General features: G+C 55.1%; 2 protein-coding genes across 4 annotated transcripts; one reads left to right on the top strand and one right to left on the bottom strand.

The window, feature by feature from the left end:
* Positions 1 to 1,477: 1,477 nt before the first annotated feature.
* On the top strand, positions 1,478 to 17,661 carry LOC141977005 (uncharacterized). Of its 3 annotated transcripts, none has more exons than XM_074938208.1 (4): positions 1,478 to 1,661; positions 12,832 to 12,892; positions 16,349 to 16,487; positions 16,975 to 17,656. In XM_074938208.1, exons 2-4 carry the CDS (start codon positions 12,853 to 12,855, stop codon positions 17,453 to 17,455), a joined length of 660 nt encoding a protein of 219 aa, XP_074794309.1. In that variant the 5' UTR covers positions 1,478 to 1,661; positions 12,832 to 12,852; the 3' UTR covers positions 17,456 to 17,656. The 3 variants fall into 3 exon arrangements, with proteins under 3 accessions (XP_074794309.1, XP_074794308.1, XP_074794307.1); XM_074938207.1 differs by lacking the exon at positions 1,478 to 1,661 and adding an exon at positions 5,050 to 5,146 and having other exon boundaries at positions 16,975 to 17,660; XM_074938206.1 differs by lacking the exon at positions 1,478 to 1,661 and adding an exon at positions 12,283 to 12,715 and having other exon boundaries at positions 16,975 to 17,661.
* APOE (apolipoprotein E) lies at positions 2,987 to 6,247 on the bottom strand. The gene is made up of 4 exons (XM_074938209.1): positions 6,150 to 6,247; positions 5,695 to 5,751; positions 4,479 to 4,629; positions 2,987 to 4,027 (listed from the first exon to the last, which is right to left on the bottom strand). Exons 2-4 carry the CDS (start codon positions 5,735 to 5,737, stop codon positions 3,394 to 3,396), a joined length of 828 nt encoding a protein of 275 aa, XP_074794310.1. The 5' UTR covers positions 5,738 to 5,751; positions 6,150 to 6,247; the 3' UTR covers positions 2,987 to 3,393.
* Positions 17,662 to 20,074: the final 2,413 nt, after the last annotated feature.

The raw sequence follows: 20,074 nt of genomic DNA, 5'->3' as shown, positions 1-20,074 counted from the left end.
TGTCAGATTATTAGTGGACAGAAAGCTGTGACATGGAAGCTGGATACAGTTTAAGTTGAACCGGCTTTGTTTACCCACCTACAGCTAGTCCTGGAACAGTGGTGGGCAAACAATACGTAGGGAAAGCCCTTCTCCCAGGAATCACCACCAGTTCCCATGGCGCCACTCTGCCTTGCACAGCTCCCTGGCTCCCAAAGCTGCCTCTATGCAGAATTTTGCATAGTCCCAAACTAACAGCCACACGGCATATCTTCCCAAGAGTCAAAACTTGCTCCGACCCTCAGCACTTGGAAGCGTGTGTGTGTGACAGTGGACCCTGGTGATGCCTCTGCCTTAGCAAAATATCAGCCACTGTGAATTAGCTGTTTGTGAGGTGGCTTTGCAGCTGCTGAGAACAGGGGAAGATAAAAGCCTGTGCCCAGCTCCCTTCCCCACTGTGTGGTTGCTCACACCAGAAAAAGGAAGTGCATCCACTTTTCACTAACGTAAACTGAGGCCTATGCTGCCTAGCTAGCCCCTGTTCTGAAGGTACAAACAACGAGGAGTCCTTGTGGTTTTACTGATACAGACTAACACAGCTACCCCTCTGAAACCTGTTCTGAAGGTGTCACTTCTGTCCAGTCTTCTCTGCCAGGGCACAGTGAGTGCAAAGCACCAGCAGGTGAGACCAGCAGCAATTGCCAGTGGTGTGAGTCACTGTGGATGGTGCAGAGGGCAATGGCAAATTATGCCTGAGGGAGGGCATGGGGGGGCAGGAAAGGCATCAGGCTGCTGTCTGCATGGAGCCACAGCTGCCTGGCACAACCTGCAATGGGGCTTGGGCGGTCACGCCAGAATCAGCAGAGACATTTCACCCCCAACTTGTATGTGGAGCCCAGAAATGAGAGGCTCTGTTTACACAGGGACCCCCTCCCCCAGCACTGAGATGAAGCCTAGGGCATGGGGGCTGTTTATCCAGGGTCCCCTCTTCTGGCACTAAAATGCAGCTGCCTCTTGGGTGGGGCATGGGGGGCTGTTTATACAGGGTCCTCTTGTCCTGAGCGGAGTTGCAGCTGCCTGTGGGGTGGGGCAGGGCATGGGGGGGCTGTTTATACAGGGTCCCGTTGTCCTGAGCTGCCTGTGGGGAGGGGTGTGGGGCTGTTTAACATACAGAACACCAGCCCTTTGGGGGACAATGTGAACTTAAACCCAGCTGAAACTGGAGGCAGAGTGGAATTCCTGAATTAGGGCCAGATTGTCAAAGGCACTCAGCACCCCACCGGCTCACATTTGCATGCCCAAATGACATGAGCTTAGCTGGAATAACAAGGCTAATAAAGGCCGCTGCTCTCCTAGAAAGTGTGGGCTGAAATGCTGAGGCAGGAGCGGAACTTTGGTTTGCCAGAGGAAGTTTCCCCAGTGCTTAGAAAAGTTGTGGTTGTGATGAAGCCAATATAAATGTGTGTTGAACAGTCACAGCTTGGGCTGAGAGGCCCACAGGCAGCTGTGCTCCAGGGCACAGTGGGGGATGTTTACAACCTACATGTGCTCGTTCCCTGGGTCTCTGGCATCACAAAAACAGCTGGTTTGTTTGCTATTACAGTAAAGGGAGAAGGAACCTTTTTAACTTCCACCCCACACCCCAGAGAAACCATCCATGGAGCAGACCTGCTGCGGTGGAGGTAGGCGGGGGGAATGTGTTCTCCAGTGGGGCAGGAGCAGAGCTGGGGAAGTCCTTTGAAACACAATGGACCAAATTTCATGCTGATGTAACTCCCCCGGAGCCAATGGTGAGAGACCTTACCCAACAGACTTGGTTGTGAGTGTTTAGGGAGGAATCAGGGTGGGGCTGGCTAGCAGCATTTCCCACTGAAGGTGCTGGAAGATAAGCATCTGGGGCAAGTCAGAACCCAGAGGGCCCCAAGCTAAGGGCTGTGTCTGTGAATGGGGGGTTGGGAGCATCTGTTGGGATCCCGAACACTGCTGGGAGGGGGATTCAGGGGAAAGCAGCAGTGAGTGTTGGCAGGTAGGCAGGAGGTTTGGCCATGCCCTGCTGCAGCACCAGTATCTGCTGAACACATCCGATTAGTTGAACTAATACCATGTTTACAGCGGATTGATAGAGTCTAAGGCCAGATGGGACCATTCTGTTCATCTAGTCTGACCCCTTGCATAGCACAGGCCACTGACCTGTCCCACAATGATTCCCGGAGAAGAGCTATTAGAAAAACATCTTCGTTTAAAAATTGCCAGTGATGGAGAATCCACCATGACCCTTGGTAAATTGTTCCAGTGGTTTATTACTGTCAGCAGTAAAAAATTTGCACCTTATTTCCCGTCTGAAGTTATCGAGCTTCAGCTTCCAGCCACTGGAGTGTGTGAGACCTGAGGAGCCCGTTATGAAATAGTACGTACAGGCTGGGATCAAGTCACCCCTTAACCTTCTGTTTGTTATGCTAAATAGCTTGAGCTCTCTGAGTCTATCTCTACAAGACAGGTTTGCTAATTCTTTAATCATTCTCATGGCTCTTCTCTGAACCCTCCCCAGTTTATCAGTATCCTCCTTGCATTGTGGGCCCCAGAACTGCACACAGTATTCCAGCAGCGATCAGACCTGTGCCAAATACAGAGGTAAAATAACCTCTTTACACTCCTGCTGCCGTGCTCACATCCATGTGCCAGCCTGGACAGTAGACGGCAGCAAGGGGGCCAGATCGGTCAATTCTGAATGGAGCAGTGCAATATGGGATAGCAGTGGGAGGACTTCTTGCACCTGTGGCCCACGGAACAATGCCAGTTGACCAGGATCTGGCCCCACTGACTTCAGTGGAGCTACGGCTGATTTACAGCAGCTCGGGATATGAATGGGTGTGTCTCATAAATTTAGGTCATAAAGAAGAAAAGGCCCCTAGTATCTTGTGCCCAAAGCAAGAATTTATTTAGTTACAGGTGAAAGCACTGGTGAACACAGGAGATCTAACAGTGGGGATGGGATAGGGGCATCAGATTCAGCTGGGGTTAGAGAGGGGAGAATGGGATGGGATGGGCAGAGGTTATCCCCCTCACGTCTCCAGGACGTGCACAAACGCAGCTCAGGGCCAGATTCATGGTTGCCCTGAGTCTCATGGCATCATTTCCACCAGTCCCAAGTGTGAATTCAGGGTCAGAGTGGCAATGTCTATGCACTGGGGTTCATGCACAGGGGCAATGAAGAACTGGGCCCCTGCGGGAGGTCTGGAGCAGGCTTAGCAGGTGAAGTGACTCATGCCTGTTTGCTCCGGGAGTCACACACCTCCGCAGCTAGCTTGGTATCAGTGGGCAGGGCTGTACTGTGGGGTACCTGGGAATGCAGGCCCCTGGATTGCCAGGGCTCTGGGCTGTTGGGGGGCCACAGCGTGGGGTGAGCAGGGGCTGTTACAGCTGGAGTTTCCCTTGCAGCTTCTCCACCAGGGCCTGTAACTGGGCACTGACATCCTGCAGGAAGGGTGCAAACCACTGGCGGACCTGCTCAGCAGCCTGGTCTAGGGAGCCCCGCACCTCCTCAGCCTTCTCCTGCAGGTGCCCCTGCAGCTCCTGGGCCCGGGTGCCCAGGCTATCGCGCACCTTCTGGCTCTGCTCACCCATGGCCTGGCTCAGGGCTCCCAGACGCTGCTGTCCCTTGTCACGGATGCTGTCGATTAGGGGCTGCAGGCCCTGGCGCACGGCGTCCACCCGCTGGTCGGTGCGGGCCTGCACCTCGCTGGCATAGGCGGCCATCTTGCGGCGCAGCTCCTCAGCATCTTTGCCCAGACGCTTGCGCAGCTTGCGCAGGTACATGCCAACTCGGGCCCGCACCTCCTCCAGGTTTTGGTCGAACATCAAGCGCACGTCGCCCGCGTACTGCACCACCCGGCCCTTGGCCTCCTCCATGTCGGCCTGCAGCTTCCCTGTCAGCGCCGCTACCTCGCTGCCCAGGCGCTGCTGGGCCTCCTGGGCGTAGGGGCCAAACCGGGCCCGCAGCTCTTCTGTGTACACCCCCACTTCAGCCATGGTGTCGGTGATCAGCCCGCTGGGGAGGGACCGGGGAGTCAGAGCTGGGGCGTCTTGGCTTGCACCACCCCTCTCCCCCGGCCACGATATCTGTGATGCGCCCATGCAGGGCTGTGGTGACACCCATCCAAACCCCACTCTCCAACAGGGCACTGAGGGCTCCCCAAGGATCCCACATCACCCCCTCTGTGCCCCAGGTTGTGGCCCTTGGCTGGGCATCCCCCCATATGCTCCTCTAGGAATACTCCCAACCCACCATTACCGCAAAGCGGCAGCAACACCCACAGGCGTGGTGTGCACCAGCCAAACACGGTGCTTCTCAGCACAGTCTGGCACCCAGCACTTAGCCAAAGCCCGGCATTTTTCCCAGCAGAGATATCGCCCTTTCCAGGGGGACACAGGCCCCCGCAGCTTTGTGTCCTTGCCCCACCCATCTTCACCCACTGACACTGAGCCGCAGGGTCACTCACTCCAGTTCCTTGCTGAGCTGGGAGCTCTTGATCTGGGCGGTCACATTGTCTGCGGCATGTCCCACCTTGGAAAGGTAGTTCCAGAAGACCTTCACAGCCTCTTCCCACTTAGTCTTGGGCTCATCCTGGACAAGCGGGTTGGCCAGGCAGCCTGGAGTGGCAGAGTTTGCAGGTAAAGAGTCGAGTCTGACCTCCTGTGTAACCCAGGCCATTGCGGCCCTGGAGCCACACAGGGGGTCAGACCCGGTGCCCATCTAGCCCAGTGTCATATCCCTTGCCGGCCCTGCACAGACTGATTGAGATCAGGGCCCTGTCATGCCTGGCGCTGCACAGACCCCCACCAAGATCGGGGGCCCCATCATGCCGGGCACTGCACAGACCCCCACCGAGATCAGGGGCCTCGTCGTGCCAGGCTCTGCATAGACCCCCACCGAGATCGGGGGCCTCGTTGTGCCAGGCATTGTACAAAACACACAGTAGGAGACAGTCCCTCCCCGAAAGGGTTTACCGGTCGAAAGAGACCAGACAAGTTGTGTGAGGTTGTCTTCACAGCAAAAGGCGGTGTTTTTGCAGTGCAATAACTAACACAAATGAGGGATCACCAGCCTGCTGTACGATCCTGTTGGAGACAAGGCACCTGGACTGTTTACCGGAAGGTAGCTAGGCAGGTCAGCGCTGCACCCTGCTGCTGGTTGACTTCATGGTAAAATTACAGTCTTAGCTTGGCCTTTACTGCGTGGTGGTAACAGTTAGTAGTAATAGCTAACATGGGTTGGTTCTCCCATTGGAAAAAACACCTGCTTTTGACAGTGAAGGCAAAGCCTAAGTGACTCATCCAGGGTCATGGGCAAGTCAGTAGCAGAGCTATGGATAGAACCCAGGACTCCTGGCTTCCAGCACTAACCCACCAGACCCCACTCCCCTCCCAGAGCTGGGGATAGAACCCAGGAGTCCCCAGGCAGGACACCTACCCACTGGGTCACATCCGATGAAGTGAGCTGTAGCTCACGGAAGCTTATGCTCAAATAAATTTGTTAGTCTCTAAGGTGCCACAAGTCCTCCTTTTCTTTTTTTGGGTCACATTGCTGATTTACACCATGGTGCGTGAAAAGGGAACCAGTCCCCATGACTCCAGTGAGGTTACTCCTGATCAACACCAGAAGGGGAGTTTCCAACCCTGCCCTGATGGGGGAGATGAACTGAACGAGCCATTTACCTGCCAGCAGGGTTGCCCCCAGCATCACAATCCAAAACTTCATGGCTGCAGCTTTGCCTGCAGGGAGAGAAGGAAGGGGCTGGGGTGAATGAGCGCAGGGAGGGTGGGACATAACACCCCCCATGGGTTCCCCCACAGAGGATACAAGCTAGGGCGCACAGCATGTAGGAAGCCAGGTCCAACCACCCCTGTCCTAAGGAAAGCCCTTGCCCCTCTGGGCTGCATCCACTCTACCCCTAATCCTGCCCCTCAGCCATCCCCTCTGGGCTGCCGCCCATCCATCCTCCCACTCCTCTGGGCTGCATCCTGCCTGCCCCAAAGCCTGTACGTTTCCAGCCTCTTCAAGGCTGCAACCCCCAGCCCCTCCCACCTCTACTACTGCCCCACACCCTCTCTTCTGGCCTGCAGCACCCCATAACTTCTTAGGGTGTATCTCCATTGTCCCCTGCCCTCACCTCTGCTGGGCTTCTAGTCCTGGGCTGTAAAGTGCCACCAGCCCCACTCGCTGCCTTAAATACCCACGGGGCGGGGGGAGGACAGAGCCAGCGCAAACTCGCCAATGCAGCTGGAGGGGGCGAAGGTTACTCCCCCCCCACCCCCCCACCCCCGCATGGGGCCGGACAGCTTCCCCTTTGGAGAAAGTGTTAACCCTTTGCTTGCCGGGGAGGAGGAGGGAGACAGACACAATCTCTTCCCCTCGCCCTGCGCAGTCTGCCCCACCCCACCGGGTCTAGGACCCTGTCTCCCCCAGCGATCGGACGCTGCACAGGGAGGTGGACGAAGGGAAAGGACAGAGGGCCCCCCACTCTCAGGGACAGACACCGGGGGCACTAGCCCCCTCTGCATTTTTGTCCTGTTTTCAAAGGAGAATACAAAGTGTCCAAGTGTCACAGGCTGGGGCAGGGGGACTTGAGACTTTTTTTTTGGGGGGGGGGGGTGCTGAGATCTGGGGCTGAGGCTGTGGGGAGGGAGGGGTGCTGAGACCTCATGCTGGGTATGTGTTTGTGAGTGTATGGGGATGTGCTGAGACCTTGTGCTGTGGGGGGGGAGGGGGTGCTGAGACCTTGTGCTGTGGGGAGGGGTGTGTGCAGAGACCTTGTGCCGACGCTGAAACCTTGTGCCCTGTACGGGGGGGAGGTGCCGAGACCTTATACCAGGTGTGGGGGGGGGGCATGCTGAGATCTCATACCAGGTGTGGGGGGGGGCGTGCTGAGACCTCATGCTGGCTGTGGGGGGGGCACTGAGACCTCATGCTGGATTGGGGGGGCACTGAGACCTCATGCTGGCTGTGGGGGGGTGATTTATGAAATCTCAAGAAAAGCCAGAGTCTGTGATGCTGCTGCTGTTTGGGAGATCTGCTCCCCCCCCCCCCCGTGCATCTTCCTGCTCCAGCAAAGAGAGAGGACGCTGCTCCAGGTGGGGGCCCCAGTCCTTCGGGAAGAGTTGGACGAACTGGGTTGCCTGCGGCCCCAGAAGACTGGGTGCTTTCTGGGTTGGTCACCACACGCACTGCTCCTCCCAGAGTCCCTCGTAGGGTGGGGTCCTGGTCAGCTCATTAGCATGCATGTAGGTTGTTTGGTTTTTTCTGTTATGCTTTTACCTTAAGACGAATGTTGGCTGCTTACAAAGAGCTGGGTGGCACCGTGGTCTGCAGGGATCCCTGTGCTACCCAGCTCTGAAGGGAAAGCAAGCAGGCGTGCTGGGAAATGGGAGTGAAGGCAGGGAGGTGTGCAGCCTGGGAATCTCCATCTCAGAGGGCAAGTGAGGTGGGTCTACATCCAGAGTAGCAACGGCCAGGACATCCAATTGCAGTTGCCCTGAACTGTGACAGAGAGTGCCCTTCCCCCCACCCCCTCACCCCCTCCTGCCACACTGGGGTAAGCACTGACTGAGACGGGCGAGCACCCCCTCCCGAGCTGCCGCCCGGCTCCGACAGCACAGTGGCCCGTGGTGCCACGCTGGAGCGTCCGAACCAACAATGACTGCCCGGGAAGAGTGACCCACTCCCTGAGCGTGTCTCCCAGCCAAACGCTGACCCAGGGTAACCCTGTGTAGCACTGCGGGCCAGGTTCAGGGTGATGCTGTCACGGTACGTGGTGACATTGGCAAAATGACTTCAGGGTTTGTTTTTCCAAACAGATAAACAGAAAATTGGTTTCCAGACCCACCTGGCTGGGACCTGCCCTGTGGCTGTAATGATATATTAGAAACTTATTTGCATAACAAAGGCTGACTCTGTATTAAACGCTGTTGGTTTCTAGATTAGAGGTTTGTGCAGAGCCTGGAATAACACAGTTGAACATGCCTCTTCCTTTCCACGAGGGATTATTACGTGCTGTATCAGGCAGTCTGGAATCAGGCTCCGTCGCCGGATGCCCCAACTTGGCACCCTCCCGGTTTGCTGGGAAGAAAACTACAGGCCAGTAAATGTCTCCAGCTGAAAAGTGGGGAGGGAAGGTCCCTGAGGCTACAGTTTGCTGTCAGTACCGCCCTGTGGCCTAGGCCTTATCTGCTGCCAGTTGACCTCTGCACGAAGCCTCAGCGCTGTTGTGTCAGCAGAGGACTCTGCTTCTGATCACAGATCACTGGGCTCCAACCTCTGCGCATTCCTCTGTGATGTGGAGCCAGGATTTCCAGCCCGTTTCTGCCCCTGCAGCTCTTTCACTTGAACTCCTGACCCCTTTCCAGTCCCCCTTGTTAAACTGCATTCCTCGATCCAGCTGCAGCCTCATCTCCTTCCCACATTCCCCATCCCACTTAGGATTCCCCACCTGACTGCAAATCCTCTGCTAGTGTCAACAATCCCCCTTCCCTGGCATCATGGGTTCCCTGTGCCCAAGCGGAGAGGAGAGAAGACAATAAATAACCAGAGAATGTGTTTTGTAGCATGTTTCACCCACAGATCTGGGAGGGGCGGGCAGTTGGCATCACCACCCCCATTTTAAAAGGGTGGGTCTGTTGAGTGGCAGACAGGTGATATGACTCGCTCAGTCACACAGCAGCCAGATTCCCAAGTCTCCCCTGCTTCCTGCCCAGAACCAGAGGCAGAACCCAGGAATCCTGGCTCCTATCCCTATCCCTACTGTAACGCACTAGACCCCACACTCCTCCCAGAGCCAGGGACAGAACCCAGGAGTCCTGACTGCCAGTCACCAGCCCTCATTCTAACCCACTAACCCCCCATGCCCCTCCCAGAGTTAGGAGCCCTGACTCCCGGCATCTTGTGCCAGTTTCTGCAAAGACACACAGGGGGCATCTACACTGCAGCTGGGACGGAGGAGGCTTCCCAGTACAAGCAGACAGACAGACACTAGCTCTGCTGGAGCTAGTGCACCAAAAATAGCCTTGTGGGCACTGTGGCACAGACAGTGGCTTGGGCTAGCTACCCAAGAACCAGCCTCCTGATCCCCTGGGTACATTATATGGGTGGCTAGCCTGAGCCGCTGCGTCTGCTGCAAGTGGGTTGGCTTGAGCACAGCGAGCAGGTGTCTGGCTACCCATGCTGGGAAGCACCCTCCCAGCTGAAGTGTAGACACACGGAGGGTCCCTGGGCCCTGCCTAAAAGAGTTTAAAATCCCAACAGAGGGAGGCAAAACAGGACCAGGAAGGGGAAAGGACTAGCAGGTCAGTGGCAAAGCTGGGTAATAGGTCTTCTGGCTCCGAGGCTGGTGCCCAACCCACTGCCTCTACATCAAGTTTTCTGAGGTTCCCCGTTCCGAAGTCCAGACACTTGTGGGGCCTGAGCCCAGCTCTGGCAGCAGCCACTGGTTTCTGCCCTGGGTTCCAAGCTGGAGGCAGTTTGGGAGAACCCGTAGCGGAGATCCGCAGTCCCAGTAAACAAGTCAGCAAGGATGATTCATAGTGAGAGAGCGATCATGAGACCTGATCAGAGCTGGGAGGGAGAGGGGCCTGCAGTGAGGCCGCCAGCAGCATGTGCATTGCATTAGTGTTTGCCTCATGTTATTATCCTTATATTTCTGTGTTACTGGTCGTGCAGCAGCCCCAGCCATGTGGCAGGCACTACAGCACAGACACAGAACAGGATAGTCCCTGAGCCAGTGGAAAGGGGCTGCAAGAGGGGCAGCAGAGAGCCAGCAACGGTCACCTTAGAGTCATAGAATCATAGAATAGCAGGGTTGGAAGGGACCTCAGGAGGTCATCTAGTCCAACCCCCTGCTCAAAGCAGGACCAATCCCCAACTAAATCATCCCAGCCAGGGCTTTGTCAAGCCTGACCTTAGAAACCGCTAAGGAAGGAGATTCCACCACCTCCCTAGGTAACGCATTCCAGTGCTTCACCACCCTCCTAGTGAAAAAGTTTTTCCTAATATCCAACCTAAACCTCCCCCACTGCAACTTGAGACCATTACTCCTCGTTCTGTCATCTGCTACCACTGAGAACAGTCTAGATCCATCCTCTTTGGAACCCCCTTTCAGGTAGTTGAAAGCAGCTATCAAATCCCCCCTCCTTCTTCTCTTCCGCAGACTAAATAATCCCAGTTCCCTCAGCCTCTCCTCATAAGTCATGTGTTCCAGTCCCCTAATCATTTTCATTGCCCTCCGCTGGACGCTTTCCAATTTTTCCACATCCTTCTTGTAGTGTGGGGCCCAAAACTGGACACAGTACTCCAGATGAGGCCTCACCAATGCCGAATAGAGGGGAATGATAATGCCCCTCGATCTGCTGGCAATGCTCCTACTTATACAGCCCAAAATGCTGTTAGCCTTCTTGGCAACAAGGGCACACTGTTGACTCATATCCAGCTTCTCATCCACTGTAACCCCTAGGTCCTTTTCTGCAGAACTGCTGCCTAGCCGCTCAATCCCTAGCCTGTAGCGGTGCATGGGATTCTTCCGTCCTAATTGCAGGACTCTGCACTTGTCCTTGTTGAACCTCATCAGATTCCTTTTGTCCCAGTTCTCAAATTCGTCTAGGTCCCTCTGTACCCTATCCCTACCCTCCAGCGTATCTACCTCTCCTCCCAGTTTAGTGTCATCTGCAAACTTGCTGAGGGTGCAGTCCACACCATCCTCCAGATCATTAATGAGGATATGGAACAAAACCGGCCCGAGGACCGACCCTTGGGGCACTCCGCTTGATACCGGCTGCCAACTACCCATGGAGCCATTGATCAATACCCATTGAGCCCGACAATCTAGCCAGCTTTCTATCCACCTTATAGTCCATTCATCCAGCCCATACTTCTTTAACTTGCTGACATGAATACTGAGACAGTATCAAAAGCTTTGCTAAAGTCAAGGAATAACATGTCCACTGCTTTCCCCTCATCCACTGAGCCAGTTATCTCATCATAGAAGGCAATTAGGTTAGTCAGGCATGACTTGCCCTTGGTGAATCCATGCTGACTGTTCCTGATCAATTTCCGCTCCTCTAAGTGCTTCAGAATTGATTCCTTGAGGACCTGCTCCATGTTTTTTCCAGGGACTGAGGTGAAGCTGACTGGCCTGTAGTTCCCAGGATCCTCCTTCTTCCCTTTTTTAAAGATGGGCACCACATTAGCCTTTTTGCAGTCATCTAGGACCTCCCCCGATCGCTATGAGTTTTCAAAGATAATGGCCAATGGCTCTGCAATCACACCCCCAACTCCTTTAGCACTCTCAGATGCAGCGCATCCAGCCCCATGGACTTGTGCTCGCCCAGATTTTCTAAATAGTCCTGAACCACTTCCTTCTCCACAGAGGGCTGGTCACCTCCTCCCCATGCTGTGCTGCCCAGTGCAGTAGTCTGGGAGCTGACCTTGTTCGTGAAGACAGAGGCAAAAAAGCATTGAGTACATTAGCTTTTTCCACATCCTCTGTCACTAGGTTGCCTCCCCCATTCAGTAAGGGGCCCACACTTTTCTTGACCTTCTTCTTGTTGCTAACATACCTCCTGTATCAGAGAAGCAGCCGTGTTAGTCTGTATCCGCAAAAAGAAAAGGAGGACTTGTGGCACCTTAGAGACTAACCAATTTATTTGAGCATAAGCTTTCGTGAGCTACAGCTCACTTCATCAGATGCTCAAATAAATTGGTTAGTCTCTAAGGTGCCACAAGTCCTCCTTTTCTGAATGGAACTGGACAGGTAGGGTGAAGATATGACGTGGAAGGCGATGCAAGTGAAAATAGGTAGCTTTTGCTTGGTATTGTTATGCTGAGAGGAACTGGGGACTGCACAGTCACAGACCTCTGAGACTGGGTGTGAATACACCTTCCGTTAATATAACTGTCAGGATACATTAATTACAAGCCCCCACACCTAAAACTCCCTAGAGAGTTTGAAACTGGATGGGGGAAGGGCCTTTTGCCGAGCCCTGGTCCACATGCTGAATTTATGTTAGTCTAATTACGACACTCAGGGGTGTGGAAAACCTGAACGATGCAGTTATACTGCCCGAACTCCAGTCGATGGGAGGGCTTCTCCTGTGGACAGAGCTACGGCCTCTCGGGGAGGTGGAGTACCTCCACAGGTGGGAGAAGCGCTGCCACGGACAGACACAGTGTCTTCACTACGTGCTTCAGCGGTGCAGCTGCAGTGCTTGAAGGGCAGACAAGCGCTGAGTATCGTTTGGGGCTTTCATTCCTCCTGCTAGTGCTAGTTTGCAGAAACAGGACTTTGGACACCCTGTGAATAAACAAGGCTGCACCCAAGACAATACGGGACTCCATCATGAATTTGTACTCCCAGCTGGGACATCGCTAGGGCCCCAAACTTGAATTAGCTGTTTGGGTCAGAGGTGTAACACTACCAGAGAGAAGAGAAGCCAGCAAAGAGAGGAGAGATAGCCCATTGTTTTGGCCAAAAGAACATGATCATTGCAGCAGGCAGCATTCTGAATGGATACGAGTGGGGGCCAGACTGCATTTGTCAGGCCAGAGAGAAGGCTGCAACTATGGGGATGGAAAGAAACAGTCTCAGGCCAGGGCTTTCCGGGCAGCACCAACCCGGGCAGTTTTATTTCAGGGGCTGGGAGCCCAAAGCCAGACCCCCAGCACTGGACTGTAGACAAAGCTCATGCCCAGGTGATGTGGGGTTGGTGCTGAGGTTAATGAGTGACAGGAGGAGGCATGGGTGACAGGGCTGTTACCCCATCCACTCCCCCTTGGCTCTAACTTATCTCTTTCCTCCATCCTGCCAGGTTCGCCAGGAAACTCTGAGCATGAAGCTTCTCATTGCTGTCCTGTCCCTGGCTGTGCTAGGTGAGTGTGAGTGTGTCTCGGTGCAGCCCCACACCTGTCCCATTGGGCGCTGGCTGACAGTGTGTGTGGGGAATCCCTCTGCCTGGAAGCCAGGTCTTTTGGGCACCCTCTCCCACAGGAATCAGCTTTGACTTTTCAAGTGGAAACCACTAAAGTATCTGATAGAGACCCAGTCACAGGAGCAGGGGAAAGGGGAGGGAATGCAGCTTGGATTGCAGGGGCGGGGGGGGAAGAGGGGGGAGAGCAGGAAACATGAATTAGAAACAGTGTAACGGACTGAGCCTTTCTCAGCTCTGGGAACACCCTGCTTTGCTAAGCATTCAGCTGGGTGCTCTGTTCCCTGGGTTCTGACCCATTCAACCAGGCAGAGCTCCTGCTGGAGAGTCTCAGGAGTTGTCTACATGGGATGTTTCTGGCACTTGTCTAACCCTTTAGTGTGTTTTCATCCGGTGTAAGACACATCCAGATCAGAACTGTGGTGTGCCTCACGGGTGTGAACGCTGGCTGACTGGAACACTGGGAGGGCAGCGGAGAAATCGCCCCACCCTCCACCCCCCAGTATAAACACTTTGCACTGGTGTAAAAAGGATATTGGAGAATCAGTGGGAGCTCAAGGACAGGCAACGAGAGAGAGCCAGGGTCCGGGAAAAAGCCCTGGGTGGAGAGGATGAAAACACTGGGCCTGTTGTCTAAAAAGGAGACAGATAAAAGGGGATGTGATAAACGTATTGTCCCCCTCTCCAATGGGCAGCCAATATCTCTTGGCAAGGCCCCAAATCGATGGTAAGAGTCAGGTCTCGTTTTTGGTATAAGCCTGTTGATTTACAGAGAATGGGCACAGAATTCCTTTTCCCTGAACACAGCAGGAACATACAAGAGCCGGCAGTTTCCTTTTCCAGAAATCCAAGCTTGCCTCTCCACCAGCTGTGTGCTCCAAGGAGCCCTAGCTTTGCTCCCTCCCAGGCCAATGCTAACAAAAATGTCGCTCCCTGTCTGATGGCTTTGTGCCTTTGATACACACAGACATACACAGCTGCTGCCAACCAGTGCTCCATCCCCTGCATTTGCAATCAGTCACTAGGGAAACCCCTTGGTCCACACAGCTAAGCTTCTGCTCAGGCCTTGCCCTGCTGGTGAGTGCCGTGGGCAGTGGCTTCTCTGGTATCAGTTCTCACTACAAAAAGGGGTATTTAATTGCTCTTTCTGTCAGCCTGAATGAATCAGACAAATGAACCTGGGAAGGCACCTCAGGAGTTCATCTAGTACAGCCCCCTTTGCTGAGGCAACTCCAAGTAAACCTAGAGCTCACCAGTGCTAAGTAGAGTGGAACAGTTAACTCCTATGTCTTACATAGCACACTCCTACTAATACACCCCAGAATGATATAAATCTTTTTTGCAGCTGCATTGCATTGTTGGCTCATATTCAATTTGTGATCCACTCTAACCCCCAGATCCTTTTCAGCAGTACTACCGCCAACCCAGTTATTCCCCATTTTGTTGTTGTTCGTTTCACTTTTCCTTCCTAAATTAAGTACTTTGCACTTGCCTTTATTGAATTTAATCTTGATAAATTGGAGAATTGGCCAGAAATCAACAAGGTCGTTTTGAATTCTAATCCTGTCCTCCGAAGTGTTTGCAACCCCTCCCAGCTTGGTGTCATCTGCAAGTGTTTAAGCAGATTACCCACTCCATTCTCCACGTCATTAATGACAATATTAGCGAGTACTGAATGCAGGACAGATCCCTATGGGACCCCATTAGATACCCCCCCTCCAGTTTGACAAGTGCACCATTGATAACCACCCTTTGAGGGTGATTCTTTCAGCCACTTTTACACTTATAGTAATTTCCTTTAGACCGGGGGGGTCTCAAACTGGGGGTCGGGAGGCCTCAGGGGGTTGCAAGGTTATTACAGGGTGGGGTCGCGAGCTGTCAGCCACCACCCCAAACCCCGCTTTGCCTCCAGCATTTGTAATGGTGTTAAATATATTTAAAAGTGTTTTTCATTTATAAGGGGGGGGTCACACTCAGAGGCTTGCTGTGTGAAAGGGGTCACCAGTACAAAAGTTTGAGAACCACTGATATAGACCACACTTCCCTGGTTTGCTTCTGAGAGTGTCACATGGGGCTGTATCAAAAACCCTACCCAAAAAATCAGGCTATAATCACTTCTACAGCTTCCCCTCTGGCCACTAGCCCAGTAACCCTGAAAAAGAAGGAACTGTCTGGGCATGATTTCCTCTTGGCAAATCTTGTTGGCTACCCTTTAGAACAGTGCTTCTCAAGGTCTTTTTTTCACAGACCACTTGAAATTTGCTGAGGGTCTCGGCGGACCACTTAATGATCTTTCCAAATGTTGTTTGAACCATTAGCTAACTATTGTAAAGCGCTTTGGATAAAAGCACTATATTAAAAAAACGCTTAATAATTAATGTTTTTTTGTTTTACAAATTTTAATATCAGTAGTCTTACCTTTCTAATGCGATGGATTTGCCCTCTCTGCCCTTCCGTGGCAGTCCCCAAGTTGGGGCTGGAAGGTGGGGGGGTCTCTCCCTCTCTCCCTAGCTGCGGCTGTCCCCAAGCTGGGTCTGGGAAGCAGGGGGTCTCTCCTCCACCACAGCAGCCACACAGCTGAGGCTGGGAAGGAGGGCTGTCTCTCCCTGGCAGCTGCAGCCCTGGAGCTGGGGAAAGTCGCCTCTTTCTCTGGCCGCCACAGCCCTGCACGTCCCAAATTCCTCCCAACCCCTCTTCTCACCCCACTGCCCCCTCCCACCTACCCCCTCTTCCCCCCAAGGCCACCCCCTCACCTTACATGTGCGTCTTCTCCAGGGTCCAGGCACCTAATTAGTGGAGCTCGCGGACCACTGGTGCTCCACGGACCACAGTTTGAGAACCTCTGCCTTAGAAGCCTATTATTCTGCCAGTGCTCAGCAGGGTGAAGGGTGCTCAGGGAACTCATCTCCAATAAGCAGGATTCACAGATGCATTTCTATGTATAATGGGAGTAGCCAGAATGACCATAGTTAGAGACTTAGGAGGCGCATAAACCCAGCTGCCCCAGTGCTAACTATTGGGGTGATGAGGAAAAATACCCACATCTGCTACTGCGGGGTTCTTTGCACATTCCCCTGAGCCACTGAGTGCCAGCTTCTAGATATTGGCCTTGAAAAACCATGGGGCTGATCCAGTCTGCCAATCCCAGTGTCCCAATGCCTTATCAGAAGCTTGTGGCAAAGTGGGATAGAAGCTAGGAGTCCGGGCTCCCAGCCCCTCTGCAGTAACCCCTAGACCCCATTCCCCTCCCAGAGCTGGTTGGAACCTAGGAGTCCTGAGCCACATCCCAGTGCAGTTACCACGTGCCCCTCCTTCCAGGGAGAGGTAGCTCAGTGGGTCTCTCCAGGCCAGGGCAGCCCTGGGGCCTTCAGTCTCACTGGGGATCCCTTTCCTTTCCCAGGCTTCCAGGCCTCTCCCCTCAGCGAGAAACCCAGGCCAAAGTTGGACCAGGTCGCAGATGCCATCCCACACTACCTGGAGCAACTTATCACAACGATCGTGGAGCTGATCCAGAAATCCGAGCTGGGCCAGGAGATCGAGTGAGGCACCTGCCCTGACTTGGAGGCAGGGTTTGGGAACACCCCCATCCATGCCAGGGACCCAGAGCAGAGGGGTTAGAGTCACATCCCTGACTGCAGGACCCACACCTCTGCTTCTGGGCCCAGCAAGCCCCACGAGCTCAGCAGGGATTGGCCTGGCCAACCCTAGGGATTCAGCTGCGGGTGCTTTTTCTCCCAGTCAGAATTGCATCCATGTTTGGCATGGCAGGGCCCGATGCCCCTGGGACAACCAGTGCCCTTGACCTGGGGGCTGGGGCTGGATCAAAGCCAGCAACACTGGGGGGTGGAGGCCCCATATCACATTCCCAACCCCCATGAGCCAGCTAGTCCTCCTGCCCTGGGGCCACATTCCCCTCCCTGACACCCTCCTCTCCTCCCCACTTCAGCCAATCCTTCTGCCTTGGGGTCAGACAGAGCCAGCAGCCCAGAGGGTGAGTCACTCTAAGCTGCTTCCCTTTCTTTGCAGGCAGTGGAGGCTCGCCAGGAAAATTGAGAACTTCTTTGATGACCTAGAACGTAAGGTGCCCCCCAAGGCCCAGGAGCAGCTGAGGAACCTGAGCAGGCATGTAGACGCACTGGTGGAGGTAAGCGTGGCAGAGCTGCGGGAACTGGAGAGGAAGGTGCAGCCCTACAAGAAGCAGCTGCATGCTGTCCTGGTGTCCTACACTGAGGGGCTGCTGGAGATGGCGGAGCAGTACAGCAAGACCCTGCTTGGTCGCCAGGCGTACAGCTTCATCCCATCTAGGGTGGAGCTACAGGAGAAGCTGGGCTCCTATGTCCAGGAGCTGGGGCTGCAGGAGTTCCAGCATGGCCTGGCAGCCTACGCCAGGGACCTGCACCAGAAGCTCAGCCCCTATGCTGAGGACTTGCGTGGCTGGCTGAACTCCCACTGGGACGCCTTCATGCAATGTTTCAGTGAGGAGACCGGTGGAGGTGCAGCGTCATAGGCCCTGTCCATACCTGGAACCCAAGGCTGTAAGGCACCCCACAGCAGGCTCCCTGCCCCATACAGCTGTCCATCACTCAATAAACCAGCTGCTTGATCATGCAGTGATTTGTGGTCCTGCTGCATTTCTGGGGAAGGGGGCTTGGGGTGTCAATCCCCCAACAGGACAGGAGGTCACCAGGCCTGTAGAGGGTCATGGCCCCAATTACCCACTCCCCACAAACTGCTCAACCTCCCCCCAATACCCCTCTAAACCATTCCCCCTTAAACATGCCCCACCCCATGCCCCCATTAAACTGCCCCACCCCAGTGCATCCCCCAGCTTACATTCTAAATTGCTCTCGCTCCGTATCTTCCCCTACACTGCACCACCCTGGCCCATGGGCGTGGGAACTAGGGATGCAGGGCGTGCTGCAGCACCCCCAGGTTTTGCATGGGGTCCCAGCCACTGGCCGCACACCCAGGGCTCTGCTCCCAGTCCCAGTTGTGGTCCCAGCTTCAGCCCCCCGCCCCTCCCGGAGCCACAGCCTGGTCCTGGCCCCAGCTCTGGGGAGAGGGGACACGGCCAGAGGTAAGGGGGGAGCCCACTGGCTTTCAGCACCCCTACTGTAGAAAGTGTTCCAGGGCCACCATGTCATGTTCTGCACAGAGCTGTAGCAACAAGTCCCATGCTCCCTCACATTCAGTAACATCCCTACCGCCTCCCCTTTTAAAGTGCCCCCCCGCCCCCAGTGAGATGTTGCCATTCAGAGGGAAAATAAGGCCTCGTAGCCCCTGTGACAGGATGCGTGAAAACAGGTGAGTCCTTGCTCCGCTCACTCCAGTGTTAATTAGCCCCCCTTGAGAAGGCTGGTGGAGGGAATTAGACACTCAGGATGACTGGGCCAAGAAGGCGGCAGGATCAGCGCTAGTCAACCCAGTAACACGACAGAGGCCTCAAGGGAGGGAGCCCTCTGCTCCCCTCAGGTCCTGGGGAGAGGGCCAAGAAGGGCGCTTGGTGCTCTGTCTGGGCTGTCGCGTGAGGATAGTTGGAGAAATGGAGGAGGGCACTTAAACTAAAAGGGGTAGTGAAGGCACAAGCCCGGGCATCTGCACAGTGTCCCACAGAGGAGCCACATCCTGTGACACCCCTTCCCCAGCCTCCATCCCCTGCCCTTGGGCAGGCTTGGCAGTGGCGCTCTGTGATGGAGCAGGGAGTGGGGCGGATTGACCTGGGGATGTCGCAGGGGAGTTTTACTGGGACTGTCTGCATGGGGGATGGGATAGCAGGGGTGTCACCTGAGCCAGGAGGGGGGTTGGGGCGAGGTGACACCTTCTGCCTGAGAAGCTGGACAAAGGCTGGAGGAGGAGCTGGGGGGAGGCTGGGGGAGTCGGCTGGAGGGGGTTTTGAGTTGGAAGCTGGCTGGGGAAATGGAGGGAGCCCCAAGGCTGGGGTCTAAGCTCCCTGCCCCCCAGAAGGACCTGTCTGAGGGGTCCTGGTTGTACCAACAAGCTGTTTGGGACTGTGTTCCTGTCATCCAATAAACCTTCCATTTTACTAGCTGGCTGAGAATCCCGGTGAATCGCAGGAAGAGCGGGGTGCAGGGCCCTGACTCCCCCACACTCCGTGACACGCTCTCAGGATGTGAAAGGTGCCATATTCCCTCCCCCGCATCAGCCAACTCCCCCATGCTTCCAACAGCTCGGCGCCAGCGCCACCTCAAGGGAAAAGGCCCATGTCCCGTTCCCTGCCACTTGGAGCCAGCCCGTTCCCTGCCCTTGGGCTGGATCAGAGCTGGTGCCCCCAGAGGACAAAGGTCAGTGCCCCACTCCCCATCCCACCTATGCCACTGGCAGCAATGATGCCCCCCGCCCCGAAAGATGCCTCAGAAGAGCAGAGTCACTGTTCGCAGGGAAATCTCTCCCCTTGCCCGACTAACCTTGGACTTGAGAAGTTGAAGAAAAAAATGTCATGACAAAGTAGGCCTACGCTTGCCTGTGGCAGCAAAAGGATGCTGTGCACACCCATGCGGGAGCAGGACTGCCAACAGCATCTAGTCACCGTGGTGCCTTAAATAAAGGTCCAGACAGCCCTCGGCACCCGCTGCTCCCTGGTAAATCTTGTGGTGTCTGATGTGCCCAACAGCCAGCCAGAATCCCTCTCTGTTCAGCCAGCCTCCCTCCTGCACCCCAATTCCCTGCCCCAGCCCTGAGCCCCCTCTCAGAGCCTGCACCCCGCACCCCCAACCCTCTCCCCCAGCCCTGAGCCCCCTCCAGCACCAAAGCTCCCTCCCAGAGCTTGCACCCCGCAACCCCTCCTGCAGCCTTACCCCCTGCCGCAGGCTCAGCCCAGCGGCCCTTCCACACGCTGAACCCCTTGACCCCAGCCCAGATCCAGGGCAGGGCAGGGCAAGGGTGTTTGGGTTTCTGTGATTAGACAGTTGGCAACCCTAGCCCCAGTGCAGTGCCAGGGGATCTGTGCTGCAGAGTGGGATGTATGTGGGAGGGGGCTCAGTATGGAGTGCTCCCCCGAATGCAGTGCTGGGGTGTACATGTGGGGGCTCAGTAGGAGACACTTCCTCCCCCTTACAGGCAGAGATGACCCCAATGCAGTGCCAGGGGTCTGTGCTGCAGAACAGCG

The sequence above is a fragment of the Natator depressus genome, chromosome 24, assembly GCF_965152275.1.
Source record: "Natator depressus isolate rNatDep1 chromosome 24, rNatDep2.hap1, whole genome shotgun sequence".
NCBI classification, from domain to species: domain Eukaryota; kingdom Metazoa; phylum Chordata; order Testudines; family Cheloniidae; genus Natator; species Natator depressus.
This window is presented reverse-complemented; position numbering and strand designations above follow the sequence as displayed.

Excerpts from the sequence above, each read along its gene's own strand:
- LOC141977005 (XM_074938206.1), top strand. The coding sequence starts at position 12,530 with ATGGATACGAGTGGGGGCCAGACTGCATTTGTCAGGCCAGAGAGAAGG. Across the intron at positions 12,893-16,348 it reads CCTGTCCCTGGCTGTGCTAG|GCTTCCAGGCCTCTCCCCTC; the intron begins GTGAGTGTGAGT and ends TTCCTTTCCCAG. Across the intron at positions 16,488-16,974 it reads GAGCTGGGCCAGGAGATCGA|GCAGTGGAGGCTCGCCAGGA; the intron begins GTGAGGCACCTG and ends CTTTCTTTGCAG.
- APOE (XM_074938209.1), bottom strand. The coding sequence starts at position 5,737 with ATGAAGTTTTGGATTGTGATGCTGGGGGCAACCCTGCTGGCAG. Across the intron at positions 4,630-5,694 it reads GGGGGCAACCCTGCTGGCAG|GCTGCCTGGCCAACCCGCTT; the intron begins GTAAATGGCTCG and ends CTGCCACTCCAG. Across the intron at positions 4,028-4,478 it reads CAGCTCAGCAAGGAACTGGA|CGGGCTGATCACCGACACCA; the intron begins GTGAGTGACCCT and ends GTCCCTCCCCAG.